This window comes from Sceloporus undulatus, chromosome 6 (genome assembly GCF_019175285.1).
Source record: "Sceloporus undulatus isolate JIND9_A2432 ecotype Alabama chromosome 6, SceUnd_v1.1, whole genome shotgun sequence".
NCBI lineage: Eukaryota > Metazoa > Chordata > Lepidosauria > Squamata > Phrynosomatidae > Sceloporus > Sceloporus undulatus.
The window spans coordinates 4,167,906-4,193,544 of NC_056527.1; the positions used below are offsets into that span (position 1 = coordinate 4,167,906).

General features: G+C 41.8%; 1 protein-coding gene across 4 annotated transcripts in view; it reads left to right on the plus strand.

Moving 5' to 3' along the window:
* Positions 1–25,639, plus strand: part of SNAP47 (synaptosome associated protein 47) — a 31,690-nt gene that overhangs the window by 2,800 nt on the left and 3,251 nt on the right. For 2 of the 4 annotated variants that reach the window (XM_042475913.1, XM_042475914.1), the window contains exons 2-4: positions 7,049–7,595; positions 11,480–11,967; positions 20,990–21,126. In XM_042475913.1, coding sequence (XP_042331847.1) covers positions 7,099–7,595; positions 11,480–11,967; positions 20,990–21,126 — 1,122 coding nt within the window. In that variant the 5' untranslated portion in view covers positions 7,049–7,098. Of the gene's footprint in view, positions 1–1,763; positions 2,139–7,048; positions 7,596–11,479; positions 11,968–20,989; positions 21,127–25,639 lie in introns of those variants that run through there. The other 2 variants (XM_042475912.1, XM_042475915.1) reach the window with 2 other exon arrangements.

Sequence of the window (25,639 nt, forward strand, 5' to 3'; positions counted from 1 at the left end):
GTGTGCAAAGCATTGCTTTGAGGAATGGGATGTTTGGTGTCCTCTTTTCAGTCTCTGTGGACTGTGTGAGACTTTGTGGCTTTGTCTTTAATGAGATTGTTTTGTTCTGCACTTGGCAAGCACTGCTGGCGCAGCTGCTACTGAAGCTTCCTTTCCTGGATGTTTTCCTGGGAATTATTCCAAAACCGGAGTCAAAGGTTAGTCTTTTTCAGAATAAATTAGGAAGTTATGTGTTACCTTAAATCTCCTGCTCTGTTTGAATTGTATGAGCCACAGGACGCTTGGCTGTCAGAATAGGTGTGTGTCTCTGTGCGCAGGACTATTCTGAAAAAGAACTGGCAACATTTATGCTTGGAGTGTGTTGCTCCTGGCCTACAAGGCTTCTACACACCCAGTCTGTAGAACAGTGATGGTGAACCTCTTAGAGGTCGAGTGCCCAAATCGCAACCCAAAACCCACTTATTTGTTGCAAAGTGCCGTGTCCCTCTGGCTTTCCAGTAACAAACTGGCAATTCTGGGGCGACGGCACATGTGCCCACAGAGAGGGCTCTGAGTGCCACCTCTGGCCCACGTGCCATAGGTTTGCCATCACTGCTATAGAAGCTATGGCTGAGGCCATGCCTTTTTCTAGAAGAGCTTCAATACACTCTGTCATACTTCCTCAAGTGACATTTTCCAAGATGGCTATAATATTACCTCTCTTTTGGGGAGCAATATGCCTAGTACAGTCAGCCTTCTTTATCCACAGATTTTTTATCCATGGATTCAAGCATCCATGGCTTGAAAATATTCCAAAAAAAGTATAAATTCCAAATAGCAAACCTGGATTTTGCCATTTTATATAAGGGACACCTTTTTACAGTGGCATTGTATTTAATGGGACTTGAGTATCCATGGATTTTGCTATCCATGGGGGATCCTGGAACCAAGCCCCAGCGGATAACAAAGGCCCGTTGTATTGACATTTCTTGGGGCAACGAGTGGGAGAGCTGTTGTGTTCATGTTCTGCTGTTGGGCTTCCAATAAGTTTTTTATTTATTTTATTTATTTATTGGATTTATATCCTGCCTTTCTCCCAAAATGGGATTCAAGGTGGTTTCTCATAGGCCACTGTGTGAACTGAGTGCCAGACATCTTTGGACTGATCTAGTAAGGCTGCTGATGCAATTTAAACCTTAAAAAATGTTGACATTAAGGCATTATTGAGGAAGTGTCTCTGCTCAGTTCCTTATCAGGTTCTTGCCTGGAAGATAAACAACTATTTAGGCAAACATACCAGGTAGGATGCAAAGGGATCTTGTAGCACCTTTGAAGCTGAAACAAAGAAGTTTGTAGCATGAGCCTTGGTAGATTCAAGTCTACGAAAGATTATGCTACCAGCTTCTTTTTCCCAGTTAATCTCAAAGGTGTTACAAGACCCTTTTGATTCTTGTTTTTTTTTTGGACTAACACAGCTATGTCTTTCAACTCTAATACAAGGCAGGAAACCTCCTGCTCCTCCTTCATGACTTTGGGGGACCTGTGACTACAGTGGTGGCAAGAAGGCAAAACTCTTCTATTCTCCTTCTATGTCCTTTCTAATTTAGTAATTTGTTTTAGTGTTGTCCCAGCATTACCCTCCGTATGTAGGGTCAAGATGACCTGGGATTTTCTGCTGCCATAAGAGGCTAGAAACTCGTGCAATCATCACATGTTGGGGTATGATATTTAATATAGTAGAGTGGATGGCATGTCCTGCCTCATTGCTTACAGTATATTTGGTTTCATGATGTAAGAAAATGACTAGCTAAAGGGTACCTATGTGGCTCACAGGTGAGTGATGAATCATGGGATCCCAAGAGGGCATAACAGCCTGAATTCTATATTCATTTCCTTGTTTTGTTAAGGGCAGGCTGACAAGACTCTGCTTGGCATCACTGGTTATAAGAAACCTCTTCTTGTCACTGGGGAGACTTTAGTTTTTCATTTTGTGGCACAGTGTATGGTAGATTCCCCACCCTCCATCAGTCTTAACAGTTTCGACAGATTATTTGGGCAATTTGTCCTTGACTTTGAAGTCAGCTATTCTGGGGAAGAAAGATTGATAATGGCAGCTATGAGATGGTTGTCTGAAGGTGATGAATCCAGAAACAGACAAGGTAAATGGGGAAACAATTAACTCTGTGCGCAAATCAAATACAGCTTGTAAAAATCTTGGGGGTTTGTGTGAGTTTCAGCAAGTAACAATCATAATAGGGTACCAAGGTGCTTTTAATTTATAAAGGGGAAAATGTTTTTTGTTTGTTTGTTTGCTCATTTGTTTTGGAAGTATATTGTGAGTTTGATGCATATTTATGAGCACGTCACTTGAAAACTTGATTTCTGTACCCTGGAAGACTATGAAGTGAACATGTAAATGGATTTAATTGGAAAATGCTGCAGTTGAGGTTTGATATGGAAAACAGAAAGTTTTGTCTATAGTGCGCTGTCTTGTGATGTCTCGCTTGCACATAGGTGTCTATACGTGTTGCTGCTTCAACAGATTCAGCATGTGTACAGTATGTTAGAGTATAGCCTAGTGTACTGAAGAATTCATCTCATCTCCAGGTTGTGATGCTTTCTTCTATGTGATAATTATGAACATCAATTACTGTTTATCTTTTAATTTACATAATCTGGGATGTTAGGTTTTACCACAATGGACAGGATCCCATATATTACACTGTTGGAGAGAGTGGTTGTCAGGACTGTATTGCTAATACAGCTGATACATTAAAAGAGAAAGTGTTTTCAGTTAAATTGGCAGCAGCTAAAACTGTTCATTGTTTTTAATACAGATACGAATATATCGTATTTACAGAATACCTGCCAGATGGTAACCTGACTTTCAGGTCAACAGAGGGTCGAATGCCCCATGAAACCATGCTGCTGGAACATTTGGCTTACTGCTTCCTTGGCACAATATTTTTGACATGCCTTTTTTGCAATATTTTGTCTACATCTATTCTTTGTTCATTTTGCCTCCTTAGAAAAGCCTTTCATTTTTTTCTTCCTGCTTTCCATTCCTCCAGAGAAGATCTCTCTTCTTCGTTGTTGCCCTTTGCCCTTTTGAATATTTTCCCTCCATTTCTGTTGTGTAAATATGGGCAGATTTAACCAGTTAAAACATACAAGGTTGTTTAAGGTTTCTCTAATAGAGAGGTGGCAAACCTGTAGCCTTCCTGGCTGGACTCTGTTTCACATTAACACCAGCCAGCATGGTCAGTGAATAGGAATTATGGAAGTTGTTCAGCAACTTCATGAGGGCCATAGATTTCCCATCTCAGTTCAACCAAACAGGTTGCAGAAATGGCTTGTAGTGATGTCTGTCAATAGTGACAATGCTAGAAGAATGTAGAGGACATCTAGTTTCACTGTCTTCATCATAGTATTGTGACCGGCTTTGGGAAACACTGATGGCTAAAATATTTCATCCTAGTAAAAGACTAGTATGAAAACCTTTCCAACAATTTGCACATCATCTGACAAACCCCACATCCTGGCTGGCTTCAAGCGCTCCAGTTAGTTTGGGTTCAGCCTCTCCATGGTATGGCCTTACTTCAGTATGTTTAAGATATACATGTAATCCTAACTGCCTGGGAATTTAAGGCTGTTTGAACACTTTTCCTTTGGAGCACCAGATTTGGCATCATTATAATCTCTGCAGAATTGAAGGCCAGTGCATTGCCAAAAGAAAGATTGCCCAATCCAGAGGAGAAATTGAGTAGGTTAAAAATCCCATGCTGGTTTATAATGGGATAGTGTGTGTATGTGTGTGTGTGTTAAAATTAACAATATAAAGTATTTTTATGTTACATAAGGTGTACAAAAAAACTTGACTATATTTTCTTTTGCTTCAACCAAAAAAAATTAATCAGCGCACAAAACAGAAAAGGAAAAAATGAGGGAAAGGAGAAAGTAAGGCAATCCCTGCAAGTACAAGAATTTAGTTTTCAAATAGCTCCAAGGAGCAAGTGCTTTTGAATGTTGCTCTAGCATCTAATATACTGTACCTCTTGAATGCAGATCTAAGAGTTCCTCTGTTTGTGCTTTGATATGGGAAGGATCCAGAGCTTTACAATAAGTCCTTTGGCCCCAGCAGAAGCTCTTTGAATTCAAAGACATGGATATACTACTGTTTCCTTTTGTGATGGCTGAGATCCACTCATTAAGCTGAAACATAGAGTCTCTGTGTCTGGGCTGTGACAAGAGCAGATGAGTAGTAAACTGTTTTGAATTCAGTTGTGGTATCCATAATTTGTTTTTGTTTTTTATATGGTGATAAATCAAAGGAATGCAGTTTTATCATTGAACTGCACCCTCCCCAAAGGTATCCACCTCCATCTTGGGACTCTGAGGGGGAGAGAAAGGAACTGCGCCCTCCCCAAAGGTATCCACCTCCATCTTGGGACTCTGAGGGGGAGAGAAAGGAACTGCGCCCTCCCCAAAGGTATCCAACTCCATCTTGGGACTCTGAGGGGGAGAGAAAGGAACTGCGCCCTCCCCAAAGGTATCCAACTCCATCTTGGTCTCTCAGGGGGAGAGAAAGGTAGGCCAATCCCATCAGGCCTCCCTTAAAGGAACGGCGCCCTCCCCAAAGGCATCCAACTCCATCCTGGCCTCTGAGGGGGAGAGAGGGTGGGCAAACGCCATCAGTCCTGTCCTTAAGATACAGATCCCTCCATCTGTCCATCTGCCATGGTCCAGGCCTCAGAGGGAGAGAAGAATGCTGGACCTAATCCCCTTCCCCTCAACCATTCCCTTCTCCTTTTGTGTCGTGTCTTCTTAGATTGTAAGCATGGAGGCAGGGAACCGTCTAATTAAATGATTTTATGTACAGTGCTGTGTAAATTTACAGCGCTATATAAATAAAGTTTAATAATAATAATAATAATTGCAAGGCATGGAAGGATTAGTGGCATCTAGCAATATTAGAAATGTAATGAAGACAGATAATCATTTTCCTTGTATTAGCAACCACAGTTGCCCATGATAGACTTTATCTTGCAAATTGTTGTACAGATTAATTTAATTTTAAACCTAAATGTCATTTCACTGAATTCATTGGCTACAACATTTACATTATAGCAACATGCAGCTTTTCATTATAATTCATCAAGTGGCTTGTAATAGGCTAATGCTCATAGCATAGTGGTTCACTATGTGGCAACAAGGACATTATACAAGTAAAGGTTGTAACCTTGAGATTTTTTTTATTGGCCTAGCAAATTGTTATCAAATTGAAAATCTAATATTCTAATTACATCAACAGCCACAGTTAAAACCTGGCTCCCTGAGAGTATTTTCCATCCATGCTGGATAGATACTACATATTTCCCTGGTGGGGTTTTTTTTTTTTTTTTGTATTATTATAAGTTGGGGTCATGTACTGAAAGTGATTGACAGACTTCGGATAGATAACAAAAAGGTGATTTTACATTTTCGACACTACACAATTTACTGCCATAAGATGTGATGATGGCCATTGACATAGATGGCTTTCAGTGGCGATGAGACAAATCCATGAAGAAGAAATCTAATGGTGTCTCTCAGCTACAGCGGGTGACAGGAACCTCCAGGTCTAGAGGCATGTTACTGCTGAATACAAGAAGTTGGAGCAGTGTTTCATAAACTGGAGTGAGAACCAGCAGGGTGTTTTTCCTCCAATGTGCCAGAGACCAGCACCATATTTTTGCTCACTGGCGACAATTGCTTTCTTTCTTTCCTAAAAACTCGCCAAGGAGTGGCAGCCAATGCCTTGCAGACTGGCACCAGTCCATGGCCCACCACTTTGAGTAGCAAATGACTGGGAGGGATTATTTCCTTCATGCCATGTTTGCATTACTCCAGATGCATCTGGCTAGTGTCTGTTGGCAATAGAAATGTTAAGCCTGGTAGACCTGACATCAGTCTGAAAATCAATCAGCTGAGAACTTTTTGACCACTGTTTGTACTTTGCCTCTGCCAGGAATAGAAAATGTGTGACCCTCCAGATGTTGAGCTATAGCTTCCCTCACCATTGACTATTGTGACTAGGGTTGCTGAAAGTTATAGTTCGTCAATATCTGGGGCTACATGTCCCTAACCTCTGGCCGATACTGTCAAGCACCTAACAAACTTTCTAGACCCAGGGCTGCTTTACCTCTTACCTGCAACATGGGTCCCACATTTAATTTATCTCCAGTGCTACCATCTTATTAAAAAGATTGTATGTACAGCGCTGTGTAAATTTACAGCGCTATATAAATAAAGCTTAATAATAATGATAATAATAGGAGATGGGTAATACCTGCCTAATCAATTCTTTGTCTCCCTCTTACTTTGTCTCTGTGTGGCTTTGTGGCCTCACTGCCACTTGCACCTCTTTTGCTTTCCTACCAAAATAATCATCTCAGCCCACCTTGGGTTATGATTTGTCATTGTGTGTTGTTCATTCATTCATTCCAGACCATATTATAAAGGACCATCTTTTCCAATATCTCTGAGGAAGAAAAGAAGGGGGGGAAACAGGGAGGCGATAGTCCCATTCTTCTTGTTGGCTGACCATGGGTTGACTTCAATTCATAGTGACTCTATGTAGTCTTGAATATCCAGGACCAATTGTCGCTCCCATCTAGACCCACTGACTTATTGGGACACCAAATCACTAGGAACCTGGTAAGGCAGCACTTAACATAAAGTCCATTAAGGTTCTACTAATGGGAGTTACAATTGGATGTAGGGCATAGTCTACTATTTTTGCATGGTAAAAAATTAGTACCATGATTGATATGTGCTAATTTCTGGGAGGAAATGTGTTACAGAGGTCTGGGTTTGGATTTGTGATAAAAGGGTTCAGCTATCAATCCAAAGCTCTCCTAAAATTCTTTTAGTCCAGAACCCCACTTATAAACTATGGATGAGAGAAATCTCTTTTGCAGCAACATGTTGAAGACAAGGGAGGGATTGCTGAAGCAGCTGCTGTGTTTTTCAAAGGTTTTTAAACCATTATTACTCATGGATTGTGCCATTTGTTTTGCTCCTTATTTAGCTGGTCCTTGTTCTGCTGAGCTTGAAGAAGAGGAAGCAAGAAGGGAGGTGATGAATGAAGACATACGAATCCATACATGGCCTTGTTCATATTACATCAACTCTGAAAAAAGATGGGTTTCTGGCAAACTCTCTCTGACTCCCATTTCAGTCCGATTTACAGCTGACAAATCTGGAGAGCTCCTGGCAAGCTTCCATCTTTCCAGTATCAGTGAGATCAAGAAGGAATCATCACACTTCATCTTCAGCTCCCTCACTATTTTGGAGAATAGCACTAAGCACTGGTTCAGTTCCCTTCAGCCCAACCGAAATGTGGTCTTCAATGTCCTTGAGCACTTTTGGAGGGAGCAGCTGCTCTCCACTGAGGGGGCTGGAGCTCAGGCTGTTTGTCCTCAGACATCCAAGGGGAAGGAGTTGACCGGCTTGTTGATGTCTTCTGAGAAACGCCTAGGAGACACTGCGAAGGTGCTTGAGCACCAGGGCGAACAGTTTGACAACATCATGAAGGGGCTAAACAAGATTGAATCAGAGATGGATGTAGCAGACAGGTATGGTAATGCGCGACAGTCTTCCTACTAACTGATGCAACAGGTATGCAATGTAGTAGTCTCCAGGGAGGTGATTGATGAGGCATAGTATGGGAGATGGTATTTTGTTGCCGAATGAACGCATGGCATTTGCTTCCAGAAGATGTGGGCTAGCCACAAATTAGAGGAGAATTTAGCATGTGTTTAGGGAGGTTTGAGGAGGAAAGATCGATTGTTTGGGCTTTTGCCGTAAGAGCAAAATAGTACCTGTGGTTTCATTGGTAGTCCATTTTTGGAAACACTTTCTTTGGGAAGAATAACTAGTGTTGGGAGAGAGTTGTCCCTTTCATGGCATTTTTGCATGTATACTCAGGTCATCTGGCTCTTCCTGTTTGGAATGAGTTGCAAGGCAAACTTGCAAAACTTTGGTGGGAATTTTCCTGTACAGTGCTTTCTTTTTTTAAAAAAAAATCCACATGTTCATGCTTGTGGAAAGAAGGAATATTATTATATAAAATTCATTTGTTTTGCAATATATTCAGTTTAGTTGATCATGTAATTCACTTTTCAAAGTTTGGGCAGGCATTAGCAACAATGGTAGAGACCTGGGGTCCAGATCTGGGAAGCTATGTTTTGCATGTTTTAAAGTTTGCTCAAAGCCTCTGAGAGTTTTTGCTTCCTGCACATTCTTGAACAGCTGATGACAAGATCTTATTGCAAGTTATGGCTAAACTCCTCTCAGTTTCAAGGAAGTTTCTTTAAGTGGCATAGGAAGCTGTTGAAGAAACACAAATCCTGGATTCTCTTGGGCCCATGATACTGGATGTTTCATACTTTAGATCTTGGCTTTATTTAAGCATAGGAGCAACATAGAAGTGGAGGGAAAACATTACTTGTCCAAGGTCCAATCCACATTGCAGAAATAATTCAGTTTGATACCACTTTAACTGTCCTGGCTCAATGCTAGAAAATTCTGAGAACTGTAGTTTTGTGAGACATTTAGACATTCTCTGTCAGAGAGATCTGGTGCCACAATAAACTACAATTCCCAGGATTCCCTAGCACTGAGCCAGGGACAGTTAAAGCAGTGTCAAACTGGATTATTTCTGCAGTGTGGCTTGGACCTGAGTCTGTCCTGAAAGTCTGTGGCTGAGCCAGAATTGAACACAGGATTTCCAAAATCCATGTCCCTGCATTCTGCATTGTGAAGATGTGTTATTCCCCCCCCCCCCCCCCCAAAATTGCCTGTTTCCTCAATTTGGTGGTAGCTGATGGACGTTCTTTGAACACATATTTTCCTTTTGTGGCTATTTTGCCAGAAGGTGGAAGTGGTACAAACATGGAAGTGTTTTCTGGCTTAGGGAAGATGATACTAATAAGCCTGTCCAATGCAAAGGCACATGTCTGTCTTTCCACTAGTTATCAGAAATTTGAGAAGAGCTTTGTTACAACACAGAGCTTCCTGCAGAGAAGAATAGGGTTGACTCCTGCCTCTGTGGGTCATTTTTAAAAGAAATCTCAGTGAGCTTTTTAATTGGCCTTTGAAGTAGGAAACAACTGTAACATTGTGAGAGACGGAAGCCAGCTATGTTTACATGCAAATGCACCTTTTGTTGCCTTGTGTTCCTGAACAACGTCCAAGTGTCAAATCAATTAATTCTATTATGATTTGAGTCTGACTATGGTCCACAAATTAATTTAGACTCTTCAGGATCAAAAATATGGCCAGTTTCATTCCTGTTGGGCTTGTTCCTTTTTTAGAGCTGTTGCCTTACTCACTCATTTCCAAACAGGAACATTTACTAGGAGATGATGTAACTTGGGCTTTAGACTTAAAAAATGCTCAGCCTTGGTCCACTTTCTGTAAAATGAGAATAACGGAGACCTGTACGGGTTGTTATTTAGAAACCTTCCCATCTCCATTTGGTTACTTCATTCTGTCTTCTTATATTAAAGGTATTTTCTGTACCTTGTTCATGAAATAAGTTAGTTGTAAGAAAATTTCACTGAAGACATTGGGACCTGGGGGCAGGCGAGTGAATTGGCTACTGAAATGAAGAGAAGTTAAGACAAAGAGAGAGACAGAATGATAAATACGAGAAGGTGTAAAAAACACGAGAGAGGAAAAGAAGGTTAGAAAGGTAGTAAAACAGCTGGGGACGGACTGCAGAAAAAAGGATGGCTGAGAATGGAGAAGTACTTGGGTTGAGATGGACAGAAGAGTCATGTTGCGGAAGAAAACAAGCTCCAGATAGCTAGAGTGGTTGGCAGAAAACATCTCAAAATGCCTTATTGATGTTATGGGAGCAGAGAAGCAAAAAGGTTTTGGAAGTTGTAATGCTCTCTTAGATTGAATTTCTCATTTTCAGAATTCCGCAACCTGAAATATTTCAAAAACCAAAGCTTTTCTTCATGGGGGCTGCAATAGTGACTCTGATAATTCAGTGTGCACAAACTTTGTTTCACATACACAGTTATTAAAAATATTATGTAAAAGTACCTTCAGGTTATGTTTATAAGGTATATACAAAACATAAATGACTTTTTTTGTTTAGACTTGGGTCCTATCTCATTATGTATGTATATACAGGTGTTCCAAAATCCAATAAATAAATAAACCCCAAATCCAAAACTCTGCTGGTTCCAAGCATTTTGAGAAACTCAGCCTTTACTACTTCGAGAAAGAGGCCGTTGGGAAGTTAGCACTTACCAGATACTGATATCAGCTAACCAGTACAGTCTTGAGCTTTTGGTCATAGATTTAAATGCAGTAATAACATTATAGGGAACATAGGGAATCCTGTTGATCTTGAATGTTCCAATGATGCTTGAAAGCATGATTTTGACTACATGATTGCCAAGGGGTGGTTGATTTGTGAAGCTTGCAGTATTCTGGATGTCAGAAGCTTTCCCACATTAAGTAGCTCATAAAGTTGCATCTTTGTTGTTCATAGAACTTAAGTCTGGATTTGTGCAAAGCATAATCTCTCTTCACATGCTACCTGCTTGTATTTCTTCTGCCTGTTCTGTGAGCAGACGATCGTTTTGAAGAGGACTGGTAGAAAGCAAGTTGGCATAGATTTTCCTCCTCATTCAGTATAGAAGCTTTGGAAGGAAAAGGGATAAAGGCTTTGGGGAAATAACTCTCCATCATCCTGACATATCTCAGTGAAGTTGCTCTCCCAAAAGCCTTGGTGTCCCAATGTTAGGGACAAATGGGAGATCTAACAAAACCACGAGGGAAAGGTCTCATACAGAATAACCCATTCCAAACAGGACTATAATGAATCACTGAATAACCTCAAACAAGTATAAAACAGGTGAACGCCAACAGTCTGTGCAGATACCAAGTGTGCGAGGATCAACACAGAAATAGAATCCCAACAATTCATAACATAGAGTATAGCAACTACATCTAATCATAACATGATGAAAAGTGATACAGAAGTATGTCAGGTTCTGTCTGCGCAGTCTGCATATGTTTCATGGCAGATGCCAAACAACCATTTGCGGAAACTTGCGGAGACATTTTTATGATTTTCCTCACAGGAATAATTTTCACTCTTTAATTTGCCAGTGGCTATAAATGTAAAAAAAATACAAGCAATACAAATTGTGTCTGCAATATTTTGTTTGAGGTGGTTCATTGATTTATTTTGGCCTTATTTGGTACAAGGACAAATAGGAGGTGACATTGCCTTCGTACTCTGCATGCAGTGTTTCAGTGGCATTTGGCAAGCTTTTGTATAGAAACAAGCTAGATAGACCCTGGTCAGATGGGTAGTTTATGTATTTTTATGATATGGGGTTGAAGCTTTTCCAGGTGGAAGTCAACACTCAGCTGAATGAGAATATGTATATATATTTGTCCGTTGTTCAACCTGCTGTGTATCTCTTCCCGACAGGTTATTATCAGAACTTGAATCACCATCTTGGTGGCCTTTTGGTAGCAAACTGTTGAAGGGGCCATCGGACGGGGCAAAATCAAAGGAAGTTCCCACAGCTTCTGAAACTGGAAACAAGGATGGTGTACTATTAAGGATCCCAGTAATTATCACTGAAAGGACAGACTCCAATGTCAAACCAGGCAAACTTTCCCTCTTGGCTTCTGGACTAGAGATCAGTGACTCTAATTCTCAGCTCCTTCACTGGTTTGACAAGAAGGATGTTGACGATGTCAAAGTTCATACGCCGTATGAAATTAGTGTCCGTCAGAGGTTCATCGGGAAGCCAGACATCAGCTATCGGCTGTTGTCTGCAAAGATGCCAGAAGCCATTCCCATCCTAGAAATGCAGTTCAGCAAGAAAATACAGTTCATGGAGGATGCTTTGGGGTTTGTTAGGGCAAGAAGGAGTCATCAGGAAGAAGTTGGCACGTCCATCTGGCAAGCAGGTAAAGGTCAGAAGGAAAGTGATCACTAACTTGGCACATTAAACAATACCACTAAGCATCCTCAAATAATTTGAATACATTTATGGTGAGCACTTTTTGTGAATAATGATATTTGGCAGGTACACAGTACTTCAAAACATTCAGAACATTTCAAGTGTATTATCTGCAGTCCTTTTGACTGTTGTGTAAGGTAAGTCTTTATTGTATCCCTACTGCAAATGACTTTGTGACCACAGTGACATTTGAACCAGGGATTCCAGATTTTATAATAGGCAAATGCAAACTCCCTTTTGTCCCTTATGAAGAAACATCTTGTGATTGTTCCTTTTTATTAAGACAAGAGGAGGATTGTAGGTGCAACAGTGGGTTGTTCATAAGGCAGCCTTAGAGGAGGCCCACTGGATGTGTGTCCTACTTTCATATTCTGCCTAAATTGAAGGTTGCAGAATCCCTGCATGGATATTTAGGCCCACCCTTTGCCTCACTTTCCATTGGGGAATAGAAGCCCATTTTATAGTGTGTGCAGAACTTAGATTGGTGTCTCCAGCTTTCTTTTCACATTTTGCAGCTTTCATATTTTGTCCCCGAGTCTGGAACATTCTCTGTATTCCTTTGGTCATCTTTCTTTGCTCAGGGGTGAGTGGTTTTCCACTTAACAAATGTATCTGTTCCACGTACAACTCTCCTTGACCTGCCTACTATGGGGTATAGTCCATCTTATTATTTTGTGATGGCTAAGATCTTACATTGAGCTTGCTTAGCATAGTTACACAATGTTTATATTACACAGGCCTACAGCAGGCTCTGTTGTCCCAAATAGTGGCACAGCCATGCACATGTCACACCACCATTTAGGACCATGGGACTTGAGGTCCTGTGTTTTTTGTATCTGCAGGGGGTCCAGAACGTATCCCTTGCAGATATAAAGGTCAACTGTAGATATGTCCCGCTGAGAAATATGCAGCTGCATGCCTGTTGGTTAATCCCAGCTAGAATTGTTAAATAGTGAGTCAGTACATAGGTGACTTCAGTTGTTTCAGTGGCTTTCCTCTAGCTGGGGCTAACTGTAAAATTTAGGCTACATTTGTGGGATTTGGCTTATGCCACCAAGAGTTGAGTACATCCATTGTACACCATGGCAAATGTACAACCACATATGCAAGGGTACTTGCGTGGGTGTATGGCACCAACATGATTTTGGCTCTTACTTTGTTTTCTCTGCAGTGACTTCTACATTTCCTTAATTATTTTGCAAAAGTACTGGATGGAATTCCCCAGCATTGATACTCTAAGCATGCAATGTGCATATTAAGTAGGATAGTTTGATCAGTTGAGCATAACAGTCAGACCCTTGACATTTCCATGTCTGGAGGTCATACAGTTATGTGTATCTTTCTAAAGCAAGTGAAAAAGATGCTGTTTTTGCACATACTCTGTTTAAAACACATTAAGTTCTACAGTGCAGTCACAAGGCTGCCTATTAAGAAGCATGTTCTGTTGTACCTCATGCTAAAATTAGATTTCAGCAGGGATTAAAATGTTCTCTTGTTGACCAGTCACTGAGGTCCGGCGCTTGGAAAAGCTTGTTAATTTTTAAGGAAATAACTGCTAGACACCTGGCAGTAAAACGTCAATCTTAACAACATCCAAGGAAAAACAACCTGCTGGTTCTTAAGCACTGGCAAATTGGTGTTCAGTTCCTGGTGTGACAACTATAACTTATGTAAAAATTTGCTTTTATGACTGTTTTTAACACACACACACACCCCTCCTCTTACTTTGTTTTAACCTGTGACTCAATAAGCTGAAGGGGCTGTTGTCCTGCCTCCACTCCAGTATTATTGCGGTCCAAATAGGAAACATCAGTCAGGGAAAACTGGAAGTGGTGGAAATTTTGACTTTTGCCTTTCCACTAAAGACTTCTCCAGCCGTCTCTCTTCCTTATTCTTTCATCTGAATGTCAATTTGCCACTGACATTGCACTCCCACTAGATGGCAGTCAAGCACCACACCTTTTCCTCCACTATCATTTCCCCCTCTATTTTTTCCATAAAGAAAACAATCATTATTCTAAAGAGGATAAGGCAGAGACGAAGTAAGCAAATGCTCCTTTCAGTCATGTACCAAAGCAAGTGAGAGACCCGTGATAGAGTTCTCGGGTTAAAGTAATGTTTTTCTAGGTTATTTATGACCTGCTGTCTGTTCCAGATGGCATCCCCAATGGTGAACTCAGGTTAACCAACAAATAGCATGAGATGGGTACACAGGACACTTAGTTGAGCACCATCCTGAAAGATTGTTCTAGTAAAACAAAGGCTTGTACAGCTTTCCAAATCCAGACACCCACAGTTTTAGGAACAGTATGTAAAGGGATTTGGTAGTACCTTTGAAACTGAGAGAAAGAAGTTGGTAGCATACACTTTTGTAGACTGAGTCTCCTTCATCAGATGAATGGAGAGGAGTGCCTAGGGATAGACATTTATACAGTAAAGAAGCAGGTTGTGGGTGTGAATAGCAATAGAAATGCTGAATGTGTGAGTATGGTGATGAAACCACAAATTCAGTTTTATGGTTGTTTGTTCCATGGATCTGATGCAGTGGACACAGTCTACGAAAGCTTATGCTACCAATTTATTTTGCTTAGTTAGTCTCCGGGGTCTATAAGGTCCCTTTGCATACTGATCCAGACTGACACTGCTATGTCTTAGAATTTTAGACGCAAACTTTCATCATTCCTCTTGGAGAGTGGTCTTAAATATTTTCAAGCCTGGAAATATTTTTTCACTTCAGTCTTACTCTACAACATAGAATTGCCATGTACTTTTAACACACACACACACACACACACACACCCCTGGTTTGGAAATCTGTACAACAGTAACAACTGTCTTTAGTGTTGTTGTGTGTCTTCAAGTTGTTTCCAACTTGTGATGACCCTAGAGCAATCCTATCATAGGGTTTTCCTGGCAAGATTTATTCAGAGGTGGTTTTGCCTTTAAGGCTGAAGGAGTGTGATTTGCTCAAGGACACTCATTGTGTTTCCATAGCTGATCAGGGATACAAACTCTGCTCTCCAGAGTCGTCCAATGCTCAAGCATTGTACGCCATAGGCAGGTTTTATGTCTTATGTACAGTGCTGTGCAAATCTACAGCGCTATATAAATAATAATAATAATAATAATAAGCCATTGCACCATCATACAACAAAAAAACCCACACACACACACAGAAAGCATTCACCTATAACGTGTTTTTACAATGCAAATTGGCAATAACATAACTAGTTAATAGAGGAATGCTGTTTGCAGAACATGAAATCTTAGTTGGCTATAGTGTGATGCCATCGTGAGCATTCAAAATTTAAAGCATACAGTGGTACCCCGGGATACGAATGCGCCGCGTTACGAAATTTCCGGGATACGAAAAAGCTCCATTGAAAAAAACTGTTCCGGAATACGAAGGTTTTTTCGGGTTACGAATTTTTTTTCGGCGCGAAATTCAAACGCGACCGCTAGCCGCGCTTTGGAAAAGCCTTTTTCGGCTTGCGAAATGCATCGGGTTACGAACGCCACGGCGGAACGAATTAATTTCGTAACCCGAGGCACCACTGTAGTTTTCTGTAGACCAGACTTTCTAAGAAACACAGCTGCTGTGTCATAGCACAATGTACATGTGTTTGTCTATCTTTCCACTCTCTCGTTTAAAAAATGAACTGGTAGTTGTGCTTCATTTACAGTGTTCCTATGGTCAGATACTATTCATCACTATTGCCTACAATTTTTATTATTTCACATGACAGGAAAATGTTTGTGACAGTTTTAAATCTTCCACATTTATAGAAATGTGCAAAAATAAGTCTTCAAAGTATTCAGAATCTTTATGATGTACTCCATGACTCCTTCCACCTCGCCATTATCTGCACCAGAGATGGGCCACTGCAGAAGTCTACTTTTTTGTGTGGATTTTCTCACCGATATAATAAAGAATTTAGACTGCAGGGACTATTGATGGACCTGTGGTTGGCTTGGAAGCAGCCAAAAAGGCTATAAATGCTGCATATAACCTGTAAGCTTAACTGTCTTCACCCCTCTATGCTCACTGATAGCAGTTTCCAGGGATTTCAAAGGGAAGGCTTTCCCAGCCTTGCACAAAAGTGCCAGAACTGAACCAGGGATCTTATTACCTCCAGAATTGGTGGTGTTGCCATAGCAAATCTTAAGATATTGCCACAGAAATTGGTAAGACTAGAGAGCAACATGGCTAAAAAAAAGTCCAAAGTCTTTGGGATTCTGCTTTGGTTTTTTAGAATAATTTTGATAGACCATATGGCCCCAGAAAGGTCCTAGCACAAGAGAAGCAATCCCTGAATCATTTCAGATTGAAATGTTTTATGGCAGCCACAGAACGTGAGAAAACGAGAAAAAGGAAATTCAAATCCATTGTGTCTATCTTTAGTGTTTAATCCCATATCAAAGCATTGAGCCTCTTCAGATTTCTTAACACTCAGGACTACCGATAATTTGTCAGCTAGAGCATTGTCTTTAACTGTGGACTTTATTAAGCCATGTTTGCCGTTCTGTCTTTGGTAAAGAGATGCAGTGAGTCAGCTCAGTGATGGAGAAACCTAAGAGTGTGATCTGCCTCAAGCCAGTGCTCCAAGAGGTAACCATCTTCCCCAGCACTTGATTCACTTCTACCCCTTCTTCTCAGTTTGGGCTACTTATTTTAAAAAGCATTTAGTAAGCAGTTCAGGCCTGGAGTTAGAGGTGTTCCTGAAAACCCCCAGCATGTGCACAGATAAGGTACAACCCGTGTGTTGAAAGTGGAAGTGCACAATCTTAGACCAGTAGTTTGATTCACTGAGTAAAAGCTGATAGTTTCAGACGAAGTTAAATTTGTACTGGCATGAATGGTTCTCTTGTAGCTAAGCAGCCCGGGTTTCTGCTCAGGAGCTAACACTGCGATAACCAAATAATTCCAAGGGATTACGAGTTTGCAGTAATTACTCCTATGGGGATTTAGAGGCTTGTATTTTTAGCTTTAGCTTTTGTGTCTGCCTTTTACATTAAGTAACACAATCCAGAGCAGTAGACCAGGCCCTGTCACAGGGCCAGACATTTTGGCATGGATCCCCCGAAACCCCAAGCGAGCTTCAGCTTCCGACATACTTTCTGGCCCAGTGCCCCACAGCTGTCAGTGGCGGTGGTGGTGGGCTGTGCGATTGGGCAGTGGCAGCTTCCTCTCAGATTTGCTACCTTCCCCCCCCACTCCAGTGAAGACCACTGGTGGGGAGGGGTTGGGTGCTCTGAGCATTTCAAGAACGAGATACGCCTACCGCTAAGCACCCACAACTATCTGCATTGCAAATAATGGCCTTTAATTGCCACACTTAGCTGGTATCGGATACCGCCATCGAAGCCAGGGCTTTAAATAAACCACAGGTGCCTCGCTGTGTCAGGAGTCACCATCTGCATGCAACCCCATTGATTTGCTCCGGATGCCCCGGTATCATCCGGTTTGGCTTTCTGTTCCCAGGTTGGTTCGTTGACTGCATTTGCAGGTGGTTTCCAGGGCACCTGCAGACTGATTTGATTAATCTGCACTGCGGGAGAGGCAAAGAGGGCTATTTGCATTGATGTTTCCAGAGATGCAATGCAGCTTTCTGAATTAATGCAGTAGAGAAAGTTCAGAGCTACAGTAGTCTGCCCAAAATTCAAGTGTCACCAGGCCCCAAGAGGAGGAGACTTGAGAGGAGGAAAGGGCTTTTTTAATGAGATTTTCCAGCGCAATGGAAGTGAGACCTTTTTCCTTCCTCTCCCTAACCAGTAGGGAAATATTGGCCTGCTACAGACAGACCAAAATAAAGCTGCTTTGAGTCACTTTGGAGGTATGCTGTTTAAATGATACATGTGTCTTAAGAGTCCAGAAGCCACACCAAAGCCACGCTCCAGTCCTAAGGACTGGAGTGCAGCTTTGGTGTAGCTTCCAGACTCTTAGGATGTGTGCATCATTGAAAAACCATACCTCCAAAGTGACCTGAAGCAGCTTTATTTTGGCCTGTCTGTATAGGGCCATAGACACCCTCTCAGTGCAGGGTAAGATATGAAGAACATGAACAGTAATGGAAACTATAAGCAAGAATCGTGGTCTGTTACATGCATCTACTATTTATCCTTTGAAACCATAACTTTTGCTTTTCAACTTGAGATTATACAGCTGCCCCAACACCCTTTTAATTTCTCCCATCCCCACTTCCTCTTACTTTCTGACCTCAACACACTAATCCCATCTCAGCCCTCATTTCCATAATTATGCCTCTCTGTAAAGAATATTATTTTATATCCCACTTTTCTTCCAAGATTGGGACTCAGAGTGGCTCACAACATCAATCAAACCATTACAGTGGTACCCCGGGTTACGAAATTAATTCGTTCCGCCGCGGCGTTCGTAACCCGAAAGATTTCGCAACCCGAAAAAGCCATAGCCGCTAGCGCTAGAAAGCCGCGATTTCGTGCGAAAAAGCGCCAAAAAGCACCAAAAAATTTTTCGTAACCCGAAAAAACCTTCGTATCCCGGAACAGTTTTTTCCTATGGGATTTTTTCGTATCCCGGAAATTTCGTAACGCGGTGCTTTCATATCCCGGGGTACCACTGTACTTTATTTATAGCAAGTATGTTCTGCCTTTCCCCATAAACATGGAATTCAAGGTGGCTTACAGAATAGCAGAAATACAAGTAAAGCCTCATAGAGTTTTTTTAAAAAGTACAAAAGAATTGTGATTTAAATAATATTAAGCTATCTGTAGAATTTAAACCATATAAAGCAATAATTTTAGAAGCATAGAATAAAAACCGCAACTGAAACAGAAAACGCATGATCTAAATCAGTCATTCCCTTACAAAAGAAGTTCCAGAGTCCAGGGACAGCCGTGGAGAAGACCTTCTCCCATGTTCCCACCAAACAATCCAAGGTGATGGATTTGAGAGAAGTGCCTTCCTAGATGAGCTTACGATACAGTCCTTTACGTAGTTGGTCCTGAGCCATATAGGGCCTAAAAGGTCCTGGGCAGTACTTTGAATTATGCTTGGAAATGGATTGGAAGCTCAGTGGCACTGTTGGCATAAGGGAGCTCTCTGTGCCCTATAACTAGCTTCTGAAAGCAATCTGGCTGCAGCACTTTGGAGCAGCTGAAGTTTCTGATCGTTTTCCAATGGCAGCCACCTGTAAGGTGTGCTGTGTTGTTGTTGTTGTTGTTGTGTGCCTTCAAGTCGTTTCCGACTTAAACAGTGAACCTAAGGGGGTTCATGGGGTTTTCTTAAATTTCCCCAAAAAGTACAGTCACAATAAAATATTAAAACACTATGATACCGGATTGTGTTTTACAGCTGAATTAAAAAGCAATTTAAAGAGCTCATCAGGAAAAAAAAAATACACCCCCCCCCCCCCCCACACACACACACCTGACACCTGCTAAAAAAGCCATTCCTCAGCAGCTGGTCAGTGGCCAAGCTTGTCTCTTTACTCAGAGGCCTTTGCCTCACGCCTGAAAAGTAACATGGGTGTTAAGCGGAAAACCTTCTCCCTCTTTTGCAGGAAAACATTTGGATTTTAATTTCTCAGAACATCAGATATGGATGTGCATCTAGGCAGCATGTGAGTGCTTTTGATACATAACATGAGGAAACAGCTATGGGTTACTGTCACGGATGGTTGAAGCCAAACTTGCTGCAACCAGCTCATATTTTGGATCCAAATCCAATAAGAGCCATTGAGTGGGCTCAGTCATATTTTTTAAAAAGAAGCTAAGGGCTGCCCCTGGCCAGTTGAAGTGTCATTTCTTTATCCTAGAGCTGTTAAGCAGGTCATGCCTTTTACAACCTTCTAATTACAAAAGTAATAAGTTGTTATTCTCCATCTCTTTGCAGGAAAAACAGCTACACTCCAGTTCTAGACTTCTGGCCTTTCCATTTAAGTAGCCATTCGCTGCTATAATCACCTTGGCAGATCTTTTTCAGTATCTAGTCCACCATTTTCTTTCCTACAGTGGTCCATTTGGCTGCCTTTTTGGCCATTCTTGGAGGGAACATCTTTTCTTCTTAACGCATCCTGTCCTATGTGACAGTAGCACTTTTATTTGGAAAAATCCATGCGATCATAGAATTGGAAGAGACTCCAAGGGCCATCCAGTCCAACCCCATTCTTCCATGCAGAAATACACAATCCACACAGTCCCAACAGATGGCCATCCAGCCTCTGTTTAAAAACCTCCAAAGAAAGAGACTCCACCACTCTCTGAGGCAGCATATTCCACTGTTGAACAGCTCTTACAATTAGGAAGTTCTTCCTGATGTTTAGATGGAATCCCTTTGCCTGTAGTTTGAATCCATTGCTACATGCCCTACTCTCGAGCAGCAGGAAACAAGCTTGCTCCTCCTGTGTGACATTGTTTCAGATATCTAAACATGATTATCCTGTCACCTCTTAACCTTGTCTTCCTCAGGCTTCCTGGCTTGTTACCTTAACTACTGCATGAAGTGAATGCTGGAATTCAGCCTGCAACAGGTGTCACTTGGTGGCCATTTTTTCTTTTTCTTTGGTGACACAGTGATAAAGCAGTCTGCCAAAAGACATGCTGTCTTGTGAGTGGACTCGACTACTGGTACCAAGTATTACAGTGATGCCACTGAAAACAGTAGTCCGTTGTCAAAATCTCTTTACACTGTTTGGCACAACATGCCTTGTATCATGTCACCATCATGCCCAGCTTTCTTCCCACCCCATGACTATATTGGCCATCCATGGTGAGCATGAGAAAGGAAATGTTCAGCAAAATGACATAGGGATGCAAAATAAATCACCACACATGGTAAAGGGGAGTAGTACTCAGCATAGACTTGGCTTTTCTAACAGCAGGCTCATATCTTTGTTAGCATGGGAAGGGTTCTCACTGAAGAATAAACAGGGTTTTTTGTCCTCACAATAAAAAGTTTTACGTACCAACCTGTCTTCTCCTCCTCACAGCAACAGGACTAATAGGAAGCATGGTGAACACTGGATCAACACCTTCCTCATCTCGGGGAGCAGGAGGTAGCCAACAGGCCCAAATGCAGAAGCAAGAGCAGGTTGTCTCAGAGGCTGATGCTCAGGAAATGAAACAGGTATGCCAAGGCCAGACCAGGTCAAAGCTAGCTACTACAGTGGGCATCCAGAGGTTCTTGATCAGTTGCATGTTCTTTTACATAGAGGTCTTACCAGCTTAGCAAATATGTGGGGTTTTAAAGGGATGAAGAAGGGGAGTGGGGTTGAGTATGGATGCAGTGTATGTGTCTTCAAGTCACCTTATGGTCCCATGAAGTTCACAGGATTTTCTTAGGCATGGAATCCTCAAGGGTAGTTTTGTCAGTTCCTTCCTCTGAAATATAGCCTACAGCACTTGGTATTCATTGTCAGTCTCCCATCCTAATACTTACCAGGGCTGACCCTGCCTAGCTTCCAGGATCTGACAGGATTTGATGCCTTTAGGGTATGTAGACCCCCAGAATGTTGGTGGGCTGGGCTTAATGTGAAATGGAAGCCAAGTTATTTCTCTGTTTCGGGCAGAAGAGTTCATTTTAAAATCAAATCCAATAGGAGTCATAGGGTGGGCTTAGTCACCATTTAAAAATCAAGACACTGCTTCCAGTTCAGGAGCTGTTAAGCAGCTCTTGCCTTTTACAACTGTATGATTACAAAGGCAAAATCATTGTCATCCTCATCCCTTGGCAAGAAAAGCAGGGATCTCAAGAATCCAGTATCCATACTCTAATACTGGAGTCCTGGGTTTTGCATTTAAGTAGCCATTAGTTGCTATAATTACTGTGGCAGTGAGCTGTTTCAATCTCTTGGGAGAGAAGTAATTTGGTTTGCTTTTGGATGCAGGACAGGAGTACATGTGTGAGTATCTGAAAGATGGGGAGGGCTTGCCCCTAGTCAGAGGTGAATGACTATGAAGGAGCAATTCCACACCTGTTCAGTGTCTTCATGGTCAGGGTTTTACTTTACCAGAGGCAATGATACGCCAGGAAATGAGAGGAGCTGGACAGGACACTTGGGGTGAGTGCTGAGTGGTGCTATCCCTTCTTGCCTTGTTTTAGTGTCCACATGCGCAGCTGTCGATTGAGCAATTGTGGCAAGAGCCCCACTTTACATGTTGACACTTCTTAACAGTACCTTGGCACTGGTCCCATTGTTGTACAGATAGTAAGAGTACAGAACTGAATTGCATTCTGGTAACTGCGCATGAAGTCATCCCAAGAGCTCAGTTTAATCCACAGAATGAAGGAAAGGACTCATTTTTTCCTCAAAGGAAAGCTAGTCCATAAATATTGCTCTTCTCTGAGATGACCTGATAAACTCTGGAGGAGCTGCTAGACTGCATTTCTTAAAACTGCGTTCAGTCAATGTCTGTCTCGTTGGATCTGGAGAGTCATTTGGCTTCACCAAGATGTCGGCTTAGACTTGACATTTTCATTGAGAGCTCAGTATTCTGGGGTTGTGTTGGTGGCATTCAGTTAGCTCATCTATAGGTTTAGGGAAGGGGCCCCTATTGAGTTTCTGTGGTCGTCTACCAATTACCCAGGGCTGACATAATGTCAGTGAAGGTGGGAGGAGATGGGATAATATTAGCTTAAGGCCTGTGGTGGAAGAAAGGGGGAGTGCTCTTGTTTGCTAGATTTGGTTTGGCAACGTAAACCCAGTGTGCTCTTGTTTCCGTACTGTTAAGCCTTTCTCTGCCAAAGAACTGCTGCTGTCTCATCGGTAGACCATAGAGACGTGGGAGCGGCGCACCTCTGTTCTTTCCTCTGCTCCAACCTGCGATCCCTGGTGGACCTGTTAACATGAGCCAAGATCCTTTTATGGCAAACCACACATGGAACAGACAGTTCCATAAGCGGTTTGACAGTCTCCCTACTCACGCAAGTAATGGCGATGGGAGGAGGAAGCAGCTGGTATTGAGCCTGAATGCTTGGCTTTGGAAGGAAGGGGGCCATCACAGTGAAGCCACTGCGGGAAGGGTGGCTCAGAAAATCCCCTGTGGTTGTATCTTTTGTGCCAGCTAATGTTTTCTTCACCCTACCCTTGCCACCCTTTCTTTGCCATCCTGTCAGCCCTGGGCAACCTATGGCACAGTGATTCCCAAACTGGTCTTCCAGGTATTTTGGACTTCAGCTCCCAGAACCCTCAGCCATCTTGGCCTGGGATTATGGGAGCTAAAGTCCAAAACACTTGAAAGGCCAGAGTTTGGGAATCACTGCTGTCGTGCTTTTCCCAAGCTGGGGAGGTGGCCACAAGGGCCTCCCCACCCCCCCCCCCCCCCCCCGGGCCTTCCTTTTTCATGTGTGAATGTGCATGAAAGAGAGGCTTTACTGGCTAATCCAGTGTGTTGAGTCGTGTAATGGATGATCTACTACAACAGATGTGGAAATTATGCAGCCCTTCACATATTGTTGAACTGCAAGTCCCAGCAGTCCTAGCCAGCATAGCGAATGTTGAAGAGAGGAGAGAGGAGGAGTTCAACAACATCTGGATTGCAGAATTTAATGTTATAGAGCAGATCATGAAAGAACTGGCCAGGAACAGAGAAGGCGGTTGGGACAAGAAGTAAATATCTGGCTAGATGAGGCTGCAAGTCCTCTTGTGTGGCAGTTCATTTAGCAGTGAGCTCCACTGAACATTATGGGACTGACTTTTGAGGAAAAATGCATAACGTTGTCTTTGTGAGAATTTATTTTTCAGCTTGAGCACATTGCTTTGGAGCTAAATGGGGACACTTGGTGAATCCAGTTAGCTGGCTAGGATAACAGAGATGCTTTGATTAATGATAAATGATCAGATTTTGAGGAGCCAGCTCCCCTAACGCATGCTATCGTGTTGTTCGGGGAAATGGGGATTTTGATTTTTGACTCGTAATCCCTTGATTCTCCATCCAAACAGAACTTGGCAAATAGGACACTGAATCTTTGAGCAAGCATCAGGGACTAGACATCTTGTCATCGCTTTGCTTCACCAAAATAGCCATCCCTCTCCATCTCTCCCCTCCTTCCTGCTTCCAAGTTTGGCCTGCCCTCAGAGTCCCAGTCAGATTTCCAGGCGGTTCTAAGATGAAGCATGCCCATCCAGCTCAGCTCTTCTTGTCCTCCTTTTGCCTGTGCCTCATGTGCCCTTACTGCCAGAGAAGGCAGTTTGGCAGGACAAAGGCTAGTACCTTGTATTTGTTTTAGACAATGACCAAAAAAAGGAGGAACAAAATAGAATAGATAAAATACAATACAATGTAAAGGAATACACTTTTAAAGAGAGAATTAAAAACAACATAAAATATAATATATTTGCAATACAATAATGAAAAGAACAACATAGAAGGGTGATACAAAGGTCCAAAACACACTGCAGAAATAATCCCGTTTCAGAAAGCTTTAACTGTTCTGACTCAATGCTAGGGAATTCTGGGAACTGTAGTTCTGTGAGCCATTTAGACTTCTCTGTCAGAGAGCTCTGTTGCCAGAATAAACTACAATTCCCAGGATTCCCTAGCACTGAGCCAGGGCAGTTAAAGCGATCTCAATCTGGACTTTTTCTGCAGTGTGTTTTGGACCTAAATCAGCATCCTGAAATTTTAGTGACTGATTTTCCAATCACTGCTTACCTAGAATTAAGCCCCACAGAATCCAGCAGGACATATCTCTAAATAAATGTGGATAGGATGGCACTATAATTATAATTATAAATTATAAAAGCATTCTGTTCAGGTTGAAATAGAGTCTGAATAGACAGAAGGAGCAATGGGGCAGTTTATATGTGTACATATAAATGTCCTGTATACATGGAAATCTGTCCTGTATACATGGCCATCTGTCGGGGATGCTTTGATTTGGATTTCCTGCATGGCAGGGGGTTGGACTGGATGGCCCTAGTGGTCTCTTCCAACTCTATGATTCTATGATTCTATCTTTTTTCATGCCAGGGTCTGCATGTAGGTTACCATCCAGGGATCAAATGCCAACAGCCAAAGCCAAAAGCAGGTAGTGCCAAAGCCACACTCAGCCCCCCATGTTTTCCATTACATGCACACCATCATAATTCTCTGAATACCATAATTTAAATTTTGGTTTGAACCAAATTACTTAAAAAAAAACCCTCCTGTTTTATTAAAATTGATTATTCTTTTATTAACAAAAAAATGGCTATTATTACTATTTTCCAACCCTCTTACTGGAACAGCAATGACTGTTTGAACATTTTAACTGTAATGGTTTATTGGCAGTTGTTCATTGTTAGACCAGTTCCCGGTGTCAGTGGCTTCTTTTTAATCGCTTTATTTTGTAGGGCAAGAAATGCCATTCAGAAACAAATCCTTCAATTAGCTTAAGTTCAACCAAAACAGCTTGCTTTAAAAGAGCACTTTTAAAAGAACAATTATTATTTAAGTTAGTGGCCATAACATCTGGACTGTATTTTGCTATTTAATTTTCTGATTTAGTCCTATATAGGTGTTGCCCTACACATTAATGCAAAAAATGAACAAACAAAAAACATGGTTTAAACAAACAGACAAACAAAGCGGTTTAAACCAAAGCAATAACAAAATGGGTTTGGATTTTTTAAAAACGTTTCTATCCCAACCCTGTTGAA